The sequence below is a fragment of the Camelus bactrianus genome, chromosome 17, assembly GCF_048773025.1.
Source record: "Camelus bactrianus isolate YW-2024 breed Bactrian camel chromosome 17, ASM4877302v1, whole genome shotgun sequence".
NCBI lineage: Eukaryota > Metazoa > Chordata > Mammalia > Artiodactyla > Camelidae > Camelus > Camelus bactrianus.
This window is the reverse complement of record NC_133555.1, coordinates 36957965-36977804: the sequence shown is the minus strand read 5'-3', so window position 1 is coordinate 36977804 and position 19840 is coordinate 36957965. Positions and strand designations below refer to the sequence as shown.

The 19840-nt window shown below is 41.7% G+C and overlaps 1 protein-coding gene across 2 annotated transcripts in view; it reads left to right on the top strand.

Annotated features, from left to right (window-relative positions):
- LARS2 (leucyl-tRNA synthetase 2, mitochondrial) overlaps positions 1-19840 on the top strand; it is a 132485-nt gene that overhangs the window by 66868 nt on the left and 45777 nt on the right. For both annotated transcript variants that reach the window (XM_010945946.3, XM_045509851.2), the window contains exons 8-11: positions 4825-4932; positions 6103-6262; positions 15205-15309; positions 18024-18139. In XM_010945946.3, the coding sequence (XP_010944248.1) occupies positions 4825-4932; positions 6103-6262; positions 15205-15309; positions 18024-18139 (489 nt within the window). The remainder of the gene's footprint in view (positions 1-4824; positions 4933-6102; positions 6263-15204; positions 15310-18023; positions 18140-19840) is intronic.

Below are 19840 nucleotides of genomic sequence, written 5' to 3'. Positions count from 1 at the left end.
CTAGGTTTTACATATGGAAGAAGTTGTCTTTTTTTAATTTACCGAAAGTTACCTGAAAACTGAGTATGGTGGTCCCAGAATAATCAGGAGATCTGGATCATTCATATTATTTGGTGTCTACTGTTGACTTGGTCAAGTAAGCCATTTTTTCTTTAGTTAAATGAGGGCAGTTGAATAAATGAGTGGTTTTCAAATTGTACCCAAGCCTTGGGAGTTGATGGAGAAGGGTTGGAGGAGAGAGCAGGGCATCTCCTAGAATAGTTCAGCTTTCAACTTTTGGATATTGGGTTCCCTCAGATTTTATTTGAAAAGGGATCTCAAAGCACATTAATAAAGAGTCTCAAAACCTGCTCTTTCCCTAAGTTTTTGGATTCTATGAACCAGTAAGATTTCTATAAATTGAGGTTGGCCAGGATGGGGAAGGGAGGCACTGCCAACTGTTTGGCAAATATAAGGGCATGAAATGAGATGAATGCCATCTGCTGTAAATGCAAAACCACAAAAAGGATGTGATTTCAACAAAACACCCAAAAAAACAAACAAATGAAAACAGCTCTTTAGACTGAACACCTGTAGCACTGTAAATCCTCACCAGGTTGCTCTTGTTCTGATGAAGACTTGGTGGGGCCAGCCCTGGGACAAGGGAGAGATTGTGGGAAGCTGTTGGGCAGGTGTTTTCTGGAGCCTTGATCATCAAAAATCAGTCGAGAATAATGAGTTTATTTTACAGTGGAGACTAAAAAGGGCTTGCTGACTTGTTCTCAAGATGTTGGCTTCATTTGGTTTATTTTTTTTCATTTCTTTTGATTTTTAAATATATTCATAGATTTGGTGAGGTTTTAAGCAGGTGGATTTTTTTTTCTCCCACAATTAGCATATCAAAACATTCACATTTCATTCTATTTGAATCTTTTGTCCTCATCAAGATCTGAATAGATTAAGCCAAAATCACCTCCATAAGAACTATTCCAGCCTTGACAATTCAATTGAGAGGAAAAATACAATGAGAGGGTTTATAGACTGTGGCTTAGTTATGCAGGGGAAGGGAGGGACCTTAAATGTGTCAGAAATGAAACCCATCAACTCCAAATTTTCTGTGGCAGGAAACAATAGAGTAGGAGTTGAAGCTGATCTTCGAATCATATAATGTGGGTTTTATCTCTTGGAAAGCAGGGAACTATATTCAATATCTTATAATAACCTATAATGGAAAAGATCTGAAAAAGAATATATTTATATGTGTATATATATGTGTCTGTGTGTATACATATAAACTGAATCCCTTTGTTGTATACCTGAAACTAACACAACATTGTAAATCAACTGTACTTCAATTAAAAAAAAAGAGAGAGATCAGATCCCATGAGACCACATGTAGGTTTGCTTGGAAGTTAAATGGAACCTCATTGATCCTTGGAGCAGAAAAGCCACGGGTAATTTTCTGAGTTCATCATGCCCTAGTTACGTGCTTGTTGGCATTTAAGACCCCTTATATTGCTGCATAAATTGAAAAGCTTTCTAAAATATATAATGGTATCAGAAGATTGATTAATAGTTTATTAACATATTGTATTTTGTTAGTGTAATATTAATATATAATCAATATATTCAAGATTTTAAACTTTTGCTACATTGATATCAAGACAGTACAGTTTCAGCTAATACAGAGATACATCAGATTATTGAAACTTTCTTATTCCATTAATAATTAGGAAACTTGGTTGAAACCATGTAAAGTTATTCTGGCTAACTTAAGCCAAGAAGGAATTGATCAGAAGAGGATCAGTTTCCTCACAGTTGGATGGGAAGGCTGGAGACCTAGGCGGGAATCAGGGAGGACAAGGGTACAGCTGAGACCTTGTCCCAGGAGTGGTCTGCTTAAGCCACTGCTGCCATTGGTACCAGCATCTCCAGCCTCTCAGTGCTGGTGTGATATTTAAACCAGTTGACCCTGTGCCTCTGGGTTACCCCAGTGTTCCAGGACTGTACTAAGCCTATGACTGGTTATGCTGTTTAGCTTGGACCTGGGAGGAGAGTGGGATGAGAAAAGTACACCCTTTCAAGCTTCCATAGTTGGTGGTGGGGCCCGTTTATAGTTATTACAAAATATTGGCAGTATTCTCTGTGCTGTATAATATGTCCTTGTAGCTTATTTATTTTCTACGTGGTAGTTTGTACCAAAAGAAAGCAACTTTAGTTGAAGCATAACGAACAATCAAGAACCTAAAGAAGAACTTCTACCACCTTCTCAGAAGTCATTTTTCACTCAGGCAAATACAGAAATAACAATGGTCCTGTCGGGCAACTTTACTTGTAACCATCAAGTATTTTACATATCCTATGAAAAGCTGCCTCACGATCACTAAAAGTTGGAACATGTGAATGGCATTAGGTCATGTTTCTTATTTTACTTAAAACTAGCAACTCTAGATTTCCTTGATGCCACCCAGGGAAGTTGGGCAAGCGTTCCTAGCAGAATGTAGTTTCATCAACATCATGAAGTTGTCTTAAGCATAGGCCGTGCTGAATTATCAAGTTTCAAAACTTACCTAAAATATTTCCGAATCTTCATTATCAGGTCTTTGGTTTTCATGGATCTCGTTTCCAAGTGAACAGGTAGGCTTTAAAATATCTACCATTTCCAACTGATGACATTTTCTCCTGAAAAGCGTTTTCATCTTTCTTGAGTAACTGTCCAGAAATGGGAGCACCTAGGATCATTTTGTTGAAAATGACCTACAAACATCAGTAGTTCGGGTAGTTGGGTCTCTGCGCTGAGGATTATGCCAAGTGTCATGTGACTAATGTTCATTGGCAGCTGAAAGGAAGGGGACCTACCTTTCCAGAGCCTTGGTGTGATGTTGAGTTAAAAGGACAACTGGAGCTCTTCACTGAGGCTTTCCAGTACTCTCCTTTTCCCATTTTGCAGACACATGTCTGATTTCTATTTTATTGTTAGAGTAGCCTGTTCCCTCTTTCCTTTGTTTGTCACTCAGGATTGACAGCCCTGTGGCGGGAAGGCTCACCCTGTTGGTGACCAGACAGTAAGGCCAGTGTTTTACATTGTAGCCACTGGTCATTGCACCTTACCGTACACTGGGCTGACGCTCCTTAGTTGCTTCTTTTTCCTTCATTTCTTTTCTTATTGGAGCTTTCCTCTCCTCACCCACCCACTTTCGTTGTCTTTCCTTCTCCTCTGTGGTCCACCACTCTTTCGTGTCTCTCCCTATTTTTCACTCTGCTCCTCTTCTTCCCTACCTTCCCACTATTTTTCTTTTCCTTTGATTCATCTCCATGACCCATGTCCCATCTTCTTTGATGCTAATAGCATCTGGCGTTGCATTTTAATCAGTTACCCAACTAATAGCAGCAGACCCCATGTATGCATTATTTAAACTTCATGTTAGGGACTCTGGGCACATCCTGCATTGTGTATGCCCAGGTTCCCAATGCCTAGATGAGATCCCGGTGTGGAGGATGGGTGTTAATACATTCCTGGGAAATAAACAGATGAACGAACACATTGCTGGTCAGCTTGATGGTGTCTGCAATCCGCAGTTTCTGAGGGGAGGGTATAGCTCAGTGGTAGAGTGTGTGCTTAGCATGCATGAAGTCCTGGGTTCAATCCCCAGTGCCTCCACTAAAAATAAATACATAAATAAGCCTAATTACCTCCCCCCACCAAAAAGAGTAAAATAAATAAATAAATAAATAAATACAGGAGGAAAAAAAAATCCACAATTTCTGCCTCAAAAGAAATTTCTGAGTCTTGAAGCTTCCCAGGCTTTCCTGAGTAAATGAGAATGGATGGCTGGATAGATGCCAAGTATAGAAACTGCTCTGAGTTCTTTCTCCCGTGAGAGAGTAAGAGTCCGTGAGCTGTAGGGAAAAGAGTGCGATGGGCAAGTCTGGGTTTTAGTCCTGGCGCATCTTTCCCTGCTGCCTTACAAGAGAAAGCCTTTCTCAACAAAAGTTTGTTCATCTGAAAATGAGCTACCCTGTCCAGAGTGTGTGAGAAGAGATGTGTGTAAAAGCATTTCATGAATTACAAAACACTAGACACACAAAGCATCATTGTATTGCCTATATTAAGCATAACACAATTAGGAATTTCAAATTGGACTCATTATAAATACATGATTTACTTTTAAACTCATTTGTTGAGAGAATGTGTCTCATCATCAAATAACAGACAGCATGTGCTTGAGGCCACAGAGAATGATTTATTGAAAAGCCTCCCTTTTATAGGAATTTAGGATTGGAATTAGACAAATAACGATGAAATGAATGTGTGCTTCTAATAGCAAATGCTATCAATATAGCAAATATAGTAAATACAACAATATATCAAAATAGCATGTCAATTTGATGGTTTCCCTTATGCTGATTTTTATTTTTAAAATGAATTTATAGTGTTCTATATATGATACAGCTGAGTTGTAGAACACCTGTACCTGTGAATGGCTTGTCTTAGTTTCAGAATTCATAAACTGGGAACTTCTTCTGTTTAGTTGGCAGACTGTGGAGGAGAACGCACTAACCACATCCATCAAAGATGTTAACCATGGTCTTTCCTTGTAAATTGTCTTCCCTCTGTGAGACCTTGGTCCACTCAGAATAGGGAAGTCGGTGAAACCCATCTCACTGAAATGAGTCACGATGAGTGCATCTGTGTCACCTTTGCTGGGCTCCTCTCATTGGCAGATGAAGAGGGCTAAATCCTGAGCCTCCTTCACTTTTCACACCTTCATGAGCCCCAGAGCATCTGCGTTTTCTTTAGTAAACTGTGTGCTCTACCTCTCCATTCTCTGTTCATTCCTCCAGGCCATGCAGGACGCGTTGGCAGACCTTCCGGAATGGTACGGAATAAAAGGCATGCAGGCCCACTGGATCGGGGACTGTGTGGGCTGCCACCTGGACTTCATGTTAAAGGTGATCGAGCAAGAGTATCCCCAGCAGTCAATGCTCACAAAGCCCTCCTGCATTTTTAGAGCTCATCGAACAGACCAGCCACTTGAGACTCTACCAAGGGCTATGCAGTATTGGGAGTCCTAGATGTAATTTCACATTTCCTAGTAGCCACATTTTTAAAGTGTAGAAGAAACTGGTGAAATTCATTTTAATGGCATATTTTATTTAACCCATTATATCCAAAAAATGATCATTTCAAGATGTGATCACATTAAAGTCCTTTGCCTCTCCATCAGGGTGAGGGAGGTGGGGCTCTGAGCCACTGAGCTGTATACGTGGAATGTCTTCTAAATTCTCTCCCTTGCTCATTATATTATGAAAATGTTTCTATCTCCATTCCTGGACCCACCTGAAAATGAGACATCTCAGGGGGAAACACTCTCAGTCCTGCAGGTGCAGGGCTGTGTAGCTGTGCCTCTGTGGCCCCATGCCTGGCTCCATAGGTGACACCTAATTGGCAACTCAGACCATAGTGTGGACTTTTAGTCCTGGGCCCCAGGTGCTCCATACATCACTGGCACTCTGTGAACATGTTTGAATGTGTGAAGGAAGGAACATCGGCCTCTCTGTGTCCTCCATGTCTGTCACATTATTAGCATTCAGCTGGTGCCTAATATATGACTCTTCCTTGAAAAGCACTTAACCAGCCCTAGGAGCACTCAGTCCTGAGCTCAGCTCAGACTGTCCTTTCTTCTCTCTTCAAAACGGAATTAGACTCAATGACAATTTTTGTGGTTAGAGAAGTAGATGCCTTTATTGGTAACTGTAGCTTAAATCCTGGAGGAAAATGTAGCTCCTTTTTCAGGACAAATAATATTGACAGTTATTATTAATTTGTGAACAAAGGAGCAAGGAACTGGGGAGGACATCTTTCTGAGCATGCTTTGACCACCTTCCATTTGGGGCCCCCAAATATGCCTGGCAACGGGCACGGGGGAGGCCTCCTGAAAGAGGGCCCTCTTCTCTCCTGCCTGAGGGACCATCTTGGGCCCCCAGAGCCCTGGGGCTGCAGTCAGAAGCTATCCCCACTGTTTGGGATTGAGGAGGGTGGGAGGAGGGGAGGTGGCTGGGGAGCACAGCAGCCCAGAGGGAGGACTGAGAAATGAAATGTCTCTGCTTCCCCACTGCCAGGTTGATGGGCAAGTCACAGGAGAAAAGCTGAGTGCCTACACGGCCACGCCTGAGGCCGTTTATGGCACCTCCCACGTGGCCATCTCTCCCAGCCACAGACTCTTACACGGGCATGGCTCCTTGAAGGAAGTCTTTCGGAAGGCTCTCATTCCTGGCAAAGGTGAGTCGGCAAGTTAAGGTTAAGACGGGGGGCGTTTATGCCTTACATTTCACAGAGTTCATGGTTCTTTCACACATGTCATCTTGTGTTCTTCTCCTTGGCCTGACTTTTTATGTTTTGATTTTAAAATGTGAGGATCGAAAAGAGCTTTGAAAATGTTAAGCGACCCTGTGATTTCACTTTGAGTACTAGTTTATCTGCTTCTTGAGTTTCTGAATGAAAGCTCAACTTTCCCTTTAAATATAATCTAGATTAAAGCTCTCTTCTAATAGGAATAGAATCATCTGCTTAATTTGTAATTTCATCATCAAATAAAACTACACTGATAGGGACAGGATGGAAACTGGTGAGAATCAGAGGAAATGTTTTCAGTAACTGAATTTTAGTGTCTTTGAGAATTCACACAGTGATCTGTGCAGTCAAGCAGAGTCCTGCTCATTGAAGAGCTATATTGAGTTGACCTGGAATTGCCATAGCAAGTGTTGCTGGTCAGTGAGGATTGGGAGGTGCCTGTGCATTAGTCAGGATTCTGGGGTTGCAGGCAACAGACTCCATCTCTGGCTATATCAGAGGAAAAGGGGAACATATTGGAAAGCTGTGGGGAAGATCTGTTACTGACAAGGATTCTTGGACTCTTTAATCAACAGAAATTAGTAAGAGGCCAGACAAGAAATTCAGGCAAGGCTTTATTGGGATTTGTGCTGCAGCACAATGGAGTGAAAATAAGTAACAGGTTCCCTTGCTACTCCCAGAGGGAGGCGAGCTGGTCCCTTAAATGGAGTGAGGGTTGGGAGATGGGTGGGTCGGGCCAGAGGGGCCTTGATGGTGCAGTGTGCAGGGATCGTGCCTAAGCTAGTACTCTGCTTTTGCTCCTGGCAACTCAAAAGTGGAGTTGGGTTTTGGCCTTTTTGTATTTTATTGTTCATGATTTGCCCCAACTGTGCATGTATGCAGTTACTTTTAGTTCCTTATAGTTTCTTTATATTCTGTTGCTTTAGGAGCCATTTGTCCAGGTACAAGCACTCCAGCAAAGGGTCCCAGGTCCCAGCTGGGGGAAAACTAGTCTGGAAGAGGACTTGAACCACTTAGCCATGAGGGTTTTGGCAGCAAGAACAATAGACAGTCTCTTGACTGAGTGAATCTACTCTCACCTTGCCCTCTGTGCTTGGGGCACTTGGTTTGAGAATCCTCTTGCGGGGAAAGGTGTCTGATTGGCATAACTGGGGCCCCTGGCCTTTTTTTTAGCCAAGGGAAGGCTGGGCACGTTCCTTGGTAGACCACCAAGATTATAACAAGTGAGGAAGAGGTAACTCAGAGACTCTCTAACCAGATGAAGGGGCTATGGATCCTGGTCGAGTGAAAGGAACTCCCCCATCAATTAGAAGTAGGTCCCTGGAGAAACGTAAATATTTCTATAAAAATCTCAGCCCACTTCTCTTTTCATAGACTATAAACTTCAACCCAAAGCACAGAGTCTGAATTACTGGAGGTCTATTTAAATGATTAGATTAATAAAAATTTTCAAAGCAGGGTGAGTATAGCTCAATGGTAGAGGGTCCTGTATTCAATCCCCAGTACCTCCATTTAAAAAAAATTAAATAAATAAAATAATTTTTTAATTAACAAAATAAAAATTTTTGAATGGTGGTATAAAAATTTTTTAAGTGCTATTCTAAAAATAGCCAGAATGGAAGATTTCCTAATCAAGTTGGAAAGATAAACAGTATCATCTCAACTTATCTCTGCTCAAGGCTTCTGGTTGTTTACTTCCAACATTAATGTCCAGATCAGTTCATACTGAGAGCCTGCTGCATGCTGAGCACTGTGTGTCAGTGGCCATTCGCAGTCCTGCCTTCCTGGAGGTCGTAGAGGAGGAGCCAGATGCATATGTAATTCACTGGCACAAGACAGATAACACTCGGCTTCATCTCTTTCGGTGGTTATGTATTGAAATAGAGGAAGACTCTTCTGAGTTAAAATTTCAGTGTGTGCTTATAAAGCCCAGTGTAGCTATCTCTCTCAGTTTTATCTTCCACTTATTCAAAAAGAAAAATTGGATTCTTTGCAACTGTTTAAAGGGAAAACTCATCATTTTTACTCTCATGAGCTTTTTGAGATTCCTTGAGGGCTGTGATGGTTGAGGAATATCTAAAATTGAAAAACTGAAGAATGTAGACATCTAGCCCTTAGATTTTTTTTTCCTTATGGTTAATTTGGGGACACAAATTAAAATGAGGTAATATCAATAGGGGATTAATGAGCTAATAAGTTATAAAAGATGGAGTTTCTGACATGAAAGCCATTATTTAATCCAAAACATGTTCATATGCAAGAAATTAAAAAATAATTTTAACATCTGCAGAGAGCACCGTTCTCATGATCAGTTTGGTATCAGCACATCCAACTTGGCCTGGTCACTTCATTTTGGCACTGAATGGCTCATTCACTTTGTTCTCCCCTCTTTCTAATAATCTCTGAAATAATTCCAAATGAAATGTTACTCTTGGCTCCAAGTTTTCCAATTCTAATTTTCAGAGTGGAAATACTCTTTCTGCAGATGCAATTTATTTGAAGTCTCTAGATTAATTTGCAGGTCAAGTCTCTAGATTTTGACACGTGGCATGAGTCACATAAGGCCAGGACAGTTCTTTGAGTGCAATGCAGTTTTCCCAAAAGGTGAATTAAAATTAACATATGAATATGAATGTATGCCTCCTTTGGCCTTGAGGTCACATTTTAAACCTGGCTGATATATCACTGCTGTCATTTACCCTTGCCAACTGGCTCAAATCAGGCAAGCCTGTTGGTTTTCCCTCAAATGTCCGGTTTTGAGGGTAACTCGTATTAAAGCAGTGACCACTGAAAGTCATGGCAGCACACAGTTGTGGCTGAATTTATCACTTGGCAGGAGTTTAAATTCTCAAACATGAGTTCTGGAGTTGCTAAGTTGATTTCTGCGTGTTGGCTCCCGAGTTGGCACAAGATGACCAAGGTTCTGATCCCAGATCTACCCTATGACTTAAGGAAGGTCATTTCGCCTTTGTAAGTTTCATTTTCTCAGCAGTGCAGGTGATGGGGCTTTTGGACCAGGTGGTGTGGATGCAGGAGGAGCCCTTAGGGGCTCCGAGGAGGAGGGTGACGCGAGTGGACAGGGCAATGCTTGAGTAGCAGAGTGGAGGCGGGAGAACTGGCTTGCCCCATTAGATAGGGTAAGAGATGGTGAGGACTGTAGAAGAGTGGCTATCAGAATGGAGGGGCGGGAACGGCTCTGAGAGGTGTTTGGAAGGCTCCTGGGACAACTCCCTGATTTCTGGGTTGGCTGACTGGGTTGTTGATGTTACTGACTAATGTACTGTTTTTGGCTTGGTGTCCCATAATTGGTAGTTTCCTTTAAGAGAGCAAAAAGTAAGGTCCTTCCCTATGGAGTTCTTGAAATTGAGTGTATTTCCATAATCATTGACGTTGCTCAGCTGACCGCCTCTGACATAAGTCATGTTATGTAAGCTCTGTCTAGAACCCATAAAAAGCATCAATAGAGAAATACCATCAGAGTTCTTTCTAGAAGCTGTCTGTCTTCCTGGAGTCTTTTCTTACATCCTTCATATTAAAATATTCAAATCCTGGAGCTTTGGAACCACTCATTTCAGCTGTGAGTCACCAGTGGTCCACACAATGCATTTTTTTGCCAAACAGGTAAATGAGGTCTCCCTGATGGGTGACTTAGGAACCCTGTTGTTATTGACACATTAGCAAGAAGAGCCTCATCTCCCTGAAAGCCCCAGAACATTAAATAATTCATTGCTCCCTATTGCCTTGCCCCTGTCTCCACAGAATCAGCACGGGGTGGGACAAGGGTGAAGGACGGGATCCTGTGGATAAGTTTATTCTTGAACCAAACTGTTGCTACTGGCATCCTTTCAGCACGTGTTAATGGGTGCTATGTGGAGGAAGGCTTCTGTGCTCAGATAACCTGGAATAAAGCAAAAATAAGCAGGTTTCGTTGCTTCTGGACTTAGTGCATTCGCTGTGCTGACGTGTGCTGCAGCTGTCTACGAAGGGAAGCTGTGCATCATGCTCCACACTTACTGACCACTGGACCCTGTTTACACAGAGCATCCCTGGGACCTAGCTGTGAGGAGCGCTGCTTTGCTGGACACTAAGCCAAAGCTTTGAGTCTGTTTTCCTAGAGGATGTGAAAGACCTGCCTTCTTTGCAGTGGGGGCCTGAGAGCAGAGGACAGCTAGCTTCTGGCCTGGAATGTCTCCTTTGTAATGACTAATTATTAAATGAGTAATCCTCTGTATTTTCTAAAGCATTTAGCTGTGATCTAACCCCTGTGTGACTGCTTAGATTACATGAGATTTCTCCACAACTTCTTGCTTCCCATTGCCGGGCACAGGACTGCCGAGAATGTGGAGAACACTAGGCCTGATCAGCAACTTCAGATCTTACTTTTTGTTCTTTCTAAGAAATAGATTTTGACCAGGTACAGCATGCAAGTTGCATTCATTACAAATCTGCTCATATTTAAGTTCAAAGATTAATTTTTTTCTAATGGAAAAACTGTCATAATAGACCTTTTCTGTGGGAAAATAGAAACAAATCCAGCCTTTTAATGCAATACTCTATGTTTTTTCCCCATATTTTTCTTGTAATGACTTTCTTGAGATATAATTCACATACCATTAAATTCACCCATTTAAAGTGTACAATTCAATGGTTTTTAGTATATCCACAGAGTTGTACCAGCATCACCACTGTCAATTTTAGGGCATTTTCACCCTCCCCCAAAGAAATCCCATACCCTCTAGTGGTCACCTCCATTCTTCCCATTTCCCCCAGGCCCAGGCAACACTAATCTACTTTCTTTCTCCATAGATTTGCCTATTCTGGACATTTCGTATAAATTGGCTCATTCGATAATTTGTCCTTTTATGGCTGGCTTGGCTCACTTAGCATAATGTTTTCAAGGTTTGTTCATGTTGTAGCCTGTGTCAATACTCCATTCTTTTTTATTTCAGAATAATAGTCCATTGTATATATGGCCTTTTTTTTTACACACCTGTCAATTGATGGACATTTTGGTTGTTTCCACTTTCTAGCTAGCTGCTACAAACATTTGTACAGATTTTCATGTGGACATATGTTTTTATTTTCTTGTCTAAGAATGTAATTGTTGGGTTATATGGTAACTCTATTTTTAACTGGTTGAGGAACTATCAGACTGTTTTTCAAAGCAACCTGCTCTATTTTACATTCCCAGAAGCAGTGTATGAGGGTTCCAGTTTCTCCACATCTTCGCCAACACTTGTTATTGTCCATCTATTTTTTTTTAAAATCAAAGCTGAAAACTTCTCTCAGATTTTTTTCTTTCTTTTTTGTTTTAATGGAGATACTGGGGATTGAACCCAGGACCTTGTGCATGCTAAGCATGCACTCTACCACTATATATATATATCCCTCCTCCCTGTTATTGTCTGGGTTTTTTTATTATGGTCATGCTAGTGGATGTGAGACATTACCTCACTGTGGTTTTGATTTGCATTTACCTGATGGCTAATGGTGTTGAGCATGTTTTCATGTGCTTATTGGCTATTTGTATATCTTCTGTAGAGAAATACCTATTCAGATCATCTCCCCATTTTTTAATTGAGTTGCCTTTTTATTATTGAATTTTAATAGTTGCTTATACTAGATACAAGTTTCTTATCAAATATATAATTTAGAAAAATGTTCTCTAATTCTGTGGGCTGTCTTTTCATTTTTGTGATGATGTCCTTTAAAGCATGAAATTCTTAATTTTGATGAAGTCCAGTTTATCTATTCTTTGATTTGTTGCTTTTGGTTTTGGTCTCACATCTAAGAAACCATTGTCTAATCAAAGATCATGAAGATTTACACCTCTGTTTCCTTCTACAAGTTTTATAGTTTCAGATCTTACATTTAGGTCTTTAATCCATTTTTAAATTAAATACAATTTTTATATATGGCAAAGGGAAGGGTCCGACTTCATTCTTTTGCATGTGGTCATATAGCTTTTATATTCATGTTCCTGCACACATGTATCTTAAAAATCAGACTACTTCTGTTTTTTGTTTTTTTTTTTTTAGATTTCACTTACTATGATATCAGAAAATATTTCTTTGTTTTTATGCAGGCTTCCCAATTGTTTCTTCATCTACGCATAATGATCTATCAACCTTTGATAGAATATCCTAAATCTTACCTACCATTTTGAACGTTTGGCCTTTTTCATGTTTAGGCTGTTACAGAGATAGCTACTATAAACATTTATGTTCAGAGAGAGGGTATATAGCTCAAGTGGTAGAGCACATGCTTAGCATAAACACGATCCTGGGTTCAATCCCCAGTACCTCCTCTGAAAAAATAAACAAATAAGTAAACCTAATACCCTCCCCCCAATATATAACTTAAATTAAAAAAAATTATGTCCACATACCTCTATGCCTCTATAGAATTACTTCCTTAGGAGACATTCCAAATAGTGAGATTTTACTGGTCAGAGAGTATGAACCCTTTTCTAGCTCTTTTTACGTGTCGCTTTTATTGGTTTCTGAAAGGGCTACGTCACTTTCGAGTACCATACCCATGACATTGGAATTTCAGTGCAGCGTCACAAACGTCATTGCTGCCCTTCCAAAAGTATTTGCTAACTTCGGTGTAAAATGATAATACTTCAAGATTATTTTAATTTCCATATCTCTTTTTAAAAATTCTTTTGTGTTTTTGAAAATCTAGGTGATATTTGTGTATTACGTGAAATTTCAGAGAGTACTAAGCACAACAGTAGCAGCAGCCTCCTTACCCAATTGCTTTTAGTAACTTTGGGAATGTGATACTTAGGATATAAGTTTGGTGGCTGTGACAGAGTCCTGGAAAAACAGTGACTAGAAGGATGGAAATTTATTTCTTACCCACATGAAAGACAGAGTGGGTATGTCACGTCTGCTCTGTGACGTGGCCAGGGCCAAGGCTCTTTCTGCGTTGCCCTTATCTGTATGTTCTAAGACATTCTAGCGTTCATCGCATTGCAGGAAGACGGGGGGAAAGAGGGCAGCTCCTTCCCTTTGAGAGCATGACCTAAAAGTGGCTTCTGCACTTACCCCATGGCCATGCCCACTGCATGGGAGGCTGACCAGTGCTGCCATTGCTCTGTCCTGTGTCCAACTAAACGTTCTACTGCTGAGTCAGAAGGAGAGACACATGTGGGGTCACCTGGCAGTCTGTGCCACGGCTGTTTCTCCGGGACAGACCTCCACGCATCTGTGGAATGTACCTACGCTGCTGTCTCTTGTTTCACCACTTCTACACGTTACCTAGTGACTCATTCTTACTCCACCACACCTCACCTTCCATCTTCCTAATAACATGGCAGAATTGCGGAATTGGCAGATGTACACCTTTTCTTTGAGACAGGCCTGTATGGAATCAAAACTATGGGTCTCCACTTTGAGAACCATAGGTCCCTCCCAGCCATGGTACCAGGGTCCTGGCCAAACCTCATCCCTGTAAACGCATTTGGTCTACAGGGTTTCACTCTGTCCCCACCATACCCTGTCCTATGCTTCCTGACACCTGACGTGAAAGATCAGAGCTGGCCTGGATGCCTTCAGAGCCTGTCTTTACTTCTTTGAAAAATAAATCCCAATTCCTAGGCTTATTTTAACTTTGGGGTTTGTAGAACATATTTTAGATAATTAGAAAAAGTCTTAAAACATAGCAAGTATACATAGTAATAATTCATAAATTATAGCTGTTGTTAATTACTTATGTTGCAGTAAGCTCAAAGGAACTCACTAATTGTTTTCCACTTCTCATCCCTAATTCCTTTTGGACTTTATTGGGGTCTTTATGCTCCAATCCTACATATATTCAGTGAAGATTCATGTAGGTATGACATGGCTTGTCTCACTGCTGCCGTAGTTGTAACAAGCTTAATTTAGATGACACATTGTTTGGATAATTCCAAATTAAGTGTTTTATTATGATCACATAAATATTGTTCATAACTGAGCCAAGTATATGGTAATTACACTCTCCTTTTTATATAACTTTCTGTTTTTCCCGAGGTTCATGATGTCCTCATTTTTTTCATTTGCTTTGTGTTCTTTGAATTTCTGACTAAGTCTTCCCACGCCCTCCCAGAAGCTCTTTAAAACTCCTCTTAAATTTTCGACATATTCCAACCTGTCAGATAATCTATCAGTTCCATTTTTGTTCCTGAAAGACGTTCCCTGGGTCCCCCTGTCTTGCTCAGATCTGACTTGTTCATTGTCCAGGGCTCTGCTGTACATCTGTCATGCTAGGACTTCCCTCTGTCTCTGTCCTACCAATGTCCTTACCCTCTTTTCTTTGTTGGATCCTCCGTTTCCTGGATCCCATGTCTGTCTCTTCCTTGATTTACCCCTTCATTTTGCTGGACCACAGCCTCCCATGTCTCCTTAGAAATGGCACATGGGAAGGAATTGTTTTGTCCCTGTATGTCTGGAAATCTCCCTGCTCAGTCATTTTCTACTCTCCTATCCATTTCCATTTTCAAGTGGTATGGTTTAGAATTTCAGTTACCTCCTAGTTTCACCATAGATGGATTGTTGTGTTTCTCCGTCTTTCATTTTTGAGGTACTTTTCAAAAGGAAAAGGGAGTGGTCAGAATGTCTTTACTCCACCACCTGAAAGTAAAAATGCCATTTTCACTTCTTTGGTTAGGAGCATGAATGAATATTTTCATGTATCTGTTTAATCTTTTGATTCTCCGCTAGTGTGAATTATCTGTTAATACCTTCAAAGGACCAATTATTTAATAATTAGCACAAAACACAGACGTTCTAAAGCTTATTTTTCTCACTTGTCTCCTCTGAGATTCAGGTGGTGTTAAGAGTCCCAGCTGACTGGCATCCACAGTTGTTTGCTCTCGTTTTCAGATTGCCTCGCGCCGGTGACGGCTGCAAACATGCTCACCCAGCGGGAGGTCCCAATCATCATCTTGGCCAATGCTGGCTTTGAGGGCTCTCTGGATGCAAAAATAGGTAAGTAGCTATTAAAATGTTATCAGGATAATGTGCTGAGCAGGTTTAAGATCAAAATACTAGCCTGTAAGAACTAGTTGATACCATGATCTGTGTAGATTTCATGATCTGTTTTGACTCTTTATAAAAACCAACGCCCCTTCATTTCATCATCTCTTGTTTAAGAACCACATTTTGGAAACATACCGAGTCTATCACCCCTTGCTAGTTGCTTCTGAGAATAATAAAAAGTGTCTGGCCCATGGATTTTGCCAGTAGAGCTGGTTGGTGAGACTTGCACGTATGATGTGGGGAACAGTACAACTCAGGTGAAAATCCACTTCCAGGACTCACAGAACCAACAGCAAATGCTGAGATGGGTTCAAAGCACACATGATGGAGGAAGGTGGAGGGGGGCATAGCTCTAGCAGTAGAGCGCATGCCCAGCATGCACCAGGTCCTCATTAAAATAAAAAAGTAAATGAACGTAATTACCTCCTCCCTCCCCCCCAAAAAAGCCTAAAAATTTTTGTTAAGAAAAGACACTCATGATTGATGTGGGCTGGGTTTGTGGTGAAGGCTTTGTGGAGGAGGATGGTGAAACAGCTGTCAAATCAAAGATGTCTTTAGAGCTGTAAATTGAATATCCTTGGCAACCTTACTCATTCCTGAGAGTTCTAAACGATCGTCACCTAACAGGAAGTCTGGGAAGTCTGGGAGTTCTGGGATTGAACCAACCACGGCCCCGTCTGAGACCTGCCCTTGGGCAGACCCGAGTGTCTCTCTTACAACTTTCCTACTGTAGATCCAGCCCGTCGCCAAAGTACCAGAACCTGCAGGGACAGTTATTTCTGTCCCGTCTCTCTCTTGGCACACAGAAGAAATAACATTTCTTATCAAATCATATTCCTTCTCACAGTTCTCAGATCCATTTTGTACGAAGTGATTTGAAGAAATATCAACAGAGGAAATAGCTATTAAGCCATTCACGTTATTCCCTTCTGGTAATTCAAACCTAGAAAGTATGTTGCTTAAAGGAAATAGTATCTTCTGTTCCTTTAGTGCATTTTATAATTAGCAAAATTCATTAGTACGACCAGCCAAGGTAAACAATAAAGGGAGCTCTTGTTGATGTGGCTTTTTTTTTTTTTTTTTCATTTTGGTATTTTTAGTCAAAGTACTGAAACAATATTGAGAGTTCTGAAGGAAAAAAGAAAAAGGAAAATCTGATTTTCTTGGGCATGCGTGGGAAATCATTTTTCCTGTTGTCTTGATTTTCCCCATAGTTCCATAACGAACAGTTTCTAGTTATTGGCTCTTGCCCTCCAGGAAGAACAGAAACAGAAGTAGACAAGAGATAAAGTAGTGTTTTCACCAGCATCTCACTTGCATGTTACAAGCAGTTCACATTCTGCTGAGCCCCACGTGACCAACACCATGGCCCAGAGCATTCTTTATGTGGTCAAATAAATTCTGTGGTCACAACGATGTCCATTCGAACATTGCTCCTTGTTACTCTGGGAGACACACTTTTGGAATGGAGGAAGTGACCTTTTCCCTTCTTGACCATGAACACTTTTCAGTAATCTTTATTGCTTGCTGTTTGTCCTCACCCATCAGTATCCTTCAAGTCCACTCTGAATGTTTATTTGCCTCATTAGATGCTTCTTGTCAATAATCTCAGCTGGAACACCAGAGAACTTTCCATCACACCACGGAGCTTTCCATCTTACCAAGGAGCTTTAGAACATGTCTGCCAAACATTAAACCACCCCTTTAGGGCAGTGTTCCAGAGAGGTTGTTTATGGAAGTCCGACGTGAGCATTTGCATATACCCTTAGTTTTCTCTCTCAGTGCCACATGGTGCGTTGTGTCCACAAGGATGTCAGCGGTCTTGACAGTTGGCCCTACCACAGGGGTTGTCAACCAGGGGTGATTTGGCCACCAGGCCACATTTGGCAATTTTAGAAACATTTTTATTTGTCACAACAGGGGGAGCAGTACTGGCAGAGACCAGGGATGCTGTTTGACCTCCTACAAGGCACAGAACAGCCCCCACACAAGGTTCAGGATATCAGTAGGGCCCAGGTTGAGAAGTAGCAACGAAAAACCCTGTTTTTATGAATAGCTGAAGCTGAAACAGCGGGCCTTGGCCTCTGGATGAGTGATTTACTTACGTTCAACTCCATGGCCTCAAGGGTGTATGTGGGTTGAAGAATAAATGTCTATTCAGAATGTACTGTTGCCTCTGGGAACAAAGCACAGCATGAAGAAACACGGTTTCCAGCTTTCCACTTCCTGACTGAGTGGATTTTTCTAGGGTGCTGGGAAATGCCGGAGGAGCCAGCCCTGCTTCTCAAGAGAACGCCTCCTCTGTCACTGACGGAATTCAAAGAAGAGCCTTCCCTAGATGCTTGTGATTTTACTATGGATGTGGCAAAAAGCACCCAACACTGTGTATTTTTAAATTACAGATTTTTTTTTAAAGAAGCTAAGCAAAGGAGGAGAACTTACAGGAAGTAATTCCAATATGATAAGCTATTGTGTTAGGGTGGTGAGTCTCTCCAAGACTGTTCTCCATTTCCCCGATGAATGTGATGTGGTTATATGATTTCTGTAACTAAGAAAGATAGAGTCTCCTTTCAGAAGCTAAAGCTGAGTGTCAGTGCTATGAATTATTTTGTGATTTGGGCATTTGCAAAGGAGTCATTCTGTGTTTCTTCCCCTTCGAACAGGAATTCCCAGCACCAGCTCAGAGGACACCATCTTAGCCCAAACCCTGGGCCTCCCCTACTCTGAAGTCATTGAAACACTGCCGGATGGCACAGAGAGACTGAGCGGCTCTGCTGAGGTTGGTGCCTGTGAAATCGTGACCTTGACATAAGTTTGATGAACTGTTTTCCTTTGGTTGCAAGTTACAACCTACCATTTCACTCATCCCCACGCCCAAGTCTTGCAGCCCCGTTTCTTAATCTATGAAAACAAAATAATATTCTTTTTCAAGATCTAAAAGCTTACCAACTCCAAGCTGAACCAGATCCTAGGATAGTATGGTTATTGAAGTCTAACTAAACTTTCTTTAGGGAATCTTCTGCTTGCGAAAAATGACCTCTTCCTGGAAAACCGATTCCTTGGGACAGGTGACTGAAATTGGCTGTTCCTTTTAGAGATCTCTGTTCACCCCAGATTACTGACTTATTTCCACCTAAAGTTTAATTCATTTTTAGAAATCAACAGAGAAGTTTTGAGTCATGTTTATTTATTTGGTCAAGGTCATCTCTTGGAGATAGTAAGTCTGACAGGATTTGAGCTCAGCCTCGATACTGAACTAGGTCAGAAATTGCGGTGAAAGAGGTAGGGTGAGGTGTGGGAGAGGGAAGTGGGAAGTGGCTTAGACGGTGAGTCTCAGACTTGCGCACACACCAGTATCACCTGGTGGCCTTGTTAAAACACAGATCGCCTAGTCCCCCACTAGAGATTCTGATGCCGGAGCCCCAGGGGGCACCCAGGAATCTGCATTTCTGACAGGCTTCCAGGTGGTGCTGCTACAGCTGCTGATCCAGGAACCACATCTGGAGAATCACTGGCTGAAAACCTTACTACACAGAGTCTGGTCTCTGGACCAGCAGCTTTGGCATCACTTATTAGGAGTGTAGACAAACCTTGCCTGGGTCTAATAATACTCCGTTGTGATTCGTACGCACATTACAGCGTGAGAGTTCTGGTTTAGAGCACTCTTTTTTAAACTCTGCTTTGGAAACACCTGGAAAGTTCTGAAAAATACTGATGCTTGAGTCCCACCCCAGATACTCTGATCTGATGGTTGGGGGAGGAGGGGTGGGATATGGATCAGACATCAGGAGCCTTCACAGCTCCCCAGGTGATTCTAACGTGCAGTAACGTCTGGGAACTCCTGGCTTAGCAGCGATTGCATACCTGGCCAGGTCTCAGAAACACTTGGGAGATGCTTTCTGGCCCCACCCGGAGTGATCCTGATGTAATTAGACTTGGAGATCTAGATTTTCTGGGTTTGGGACTACCTAGCTGCAGGATGTTGTGGATATTTCCCCCCCCGACACACAGGGGAGTAGTCACTAAAAACACACATCATGCAATTCTTTACTGGCAGCCGGTAATCTCCTGTCTTTGTAGGTGCAACAGGGCTCAGGTGATAAGGACAGTCACATGAAGAATAAGGGAGTGGCCAGGTTTTGTTTTCTATAAAGAGTGACTGTTTTCTGACCTTATGTTTATGCCTTCACTTCAAAAATTGTATCCCCAGACATGAGTCATGCTTTAAGATACTGAACCTTCAGCCTTTTCTAAGACTTGTTTGAGCAGGCTTCTTGGATGTGGCAGAGCCAAGCCAAGGTGCCCATAAAGGAGCCCCAGATAACCCTCTGTGGGACGAGAAAGAGGACAGTCATGGCCAAAATTTAGGCTTCTGAAATATCCAGGAAAATGACCCCTCCTTAGCAGAGGACCGAGCATTAATTATGCACTCTGGCTTTCCAATAGCTTCAGATGGTCTGTTGAATCCTCTGGTGATCCC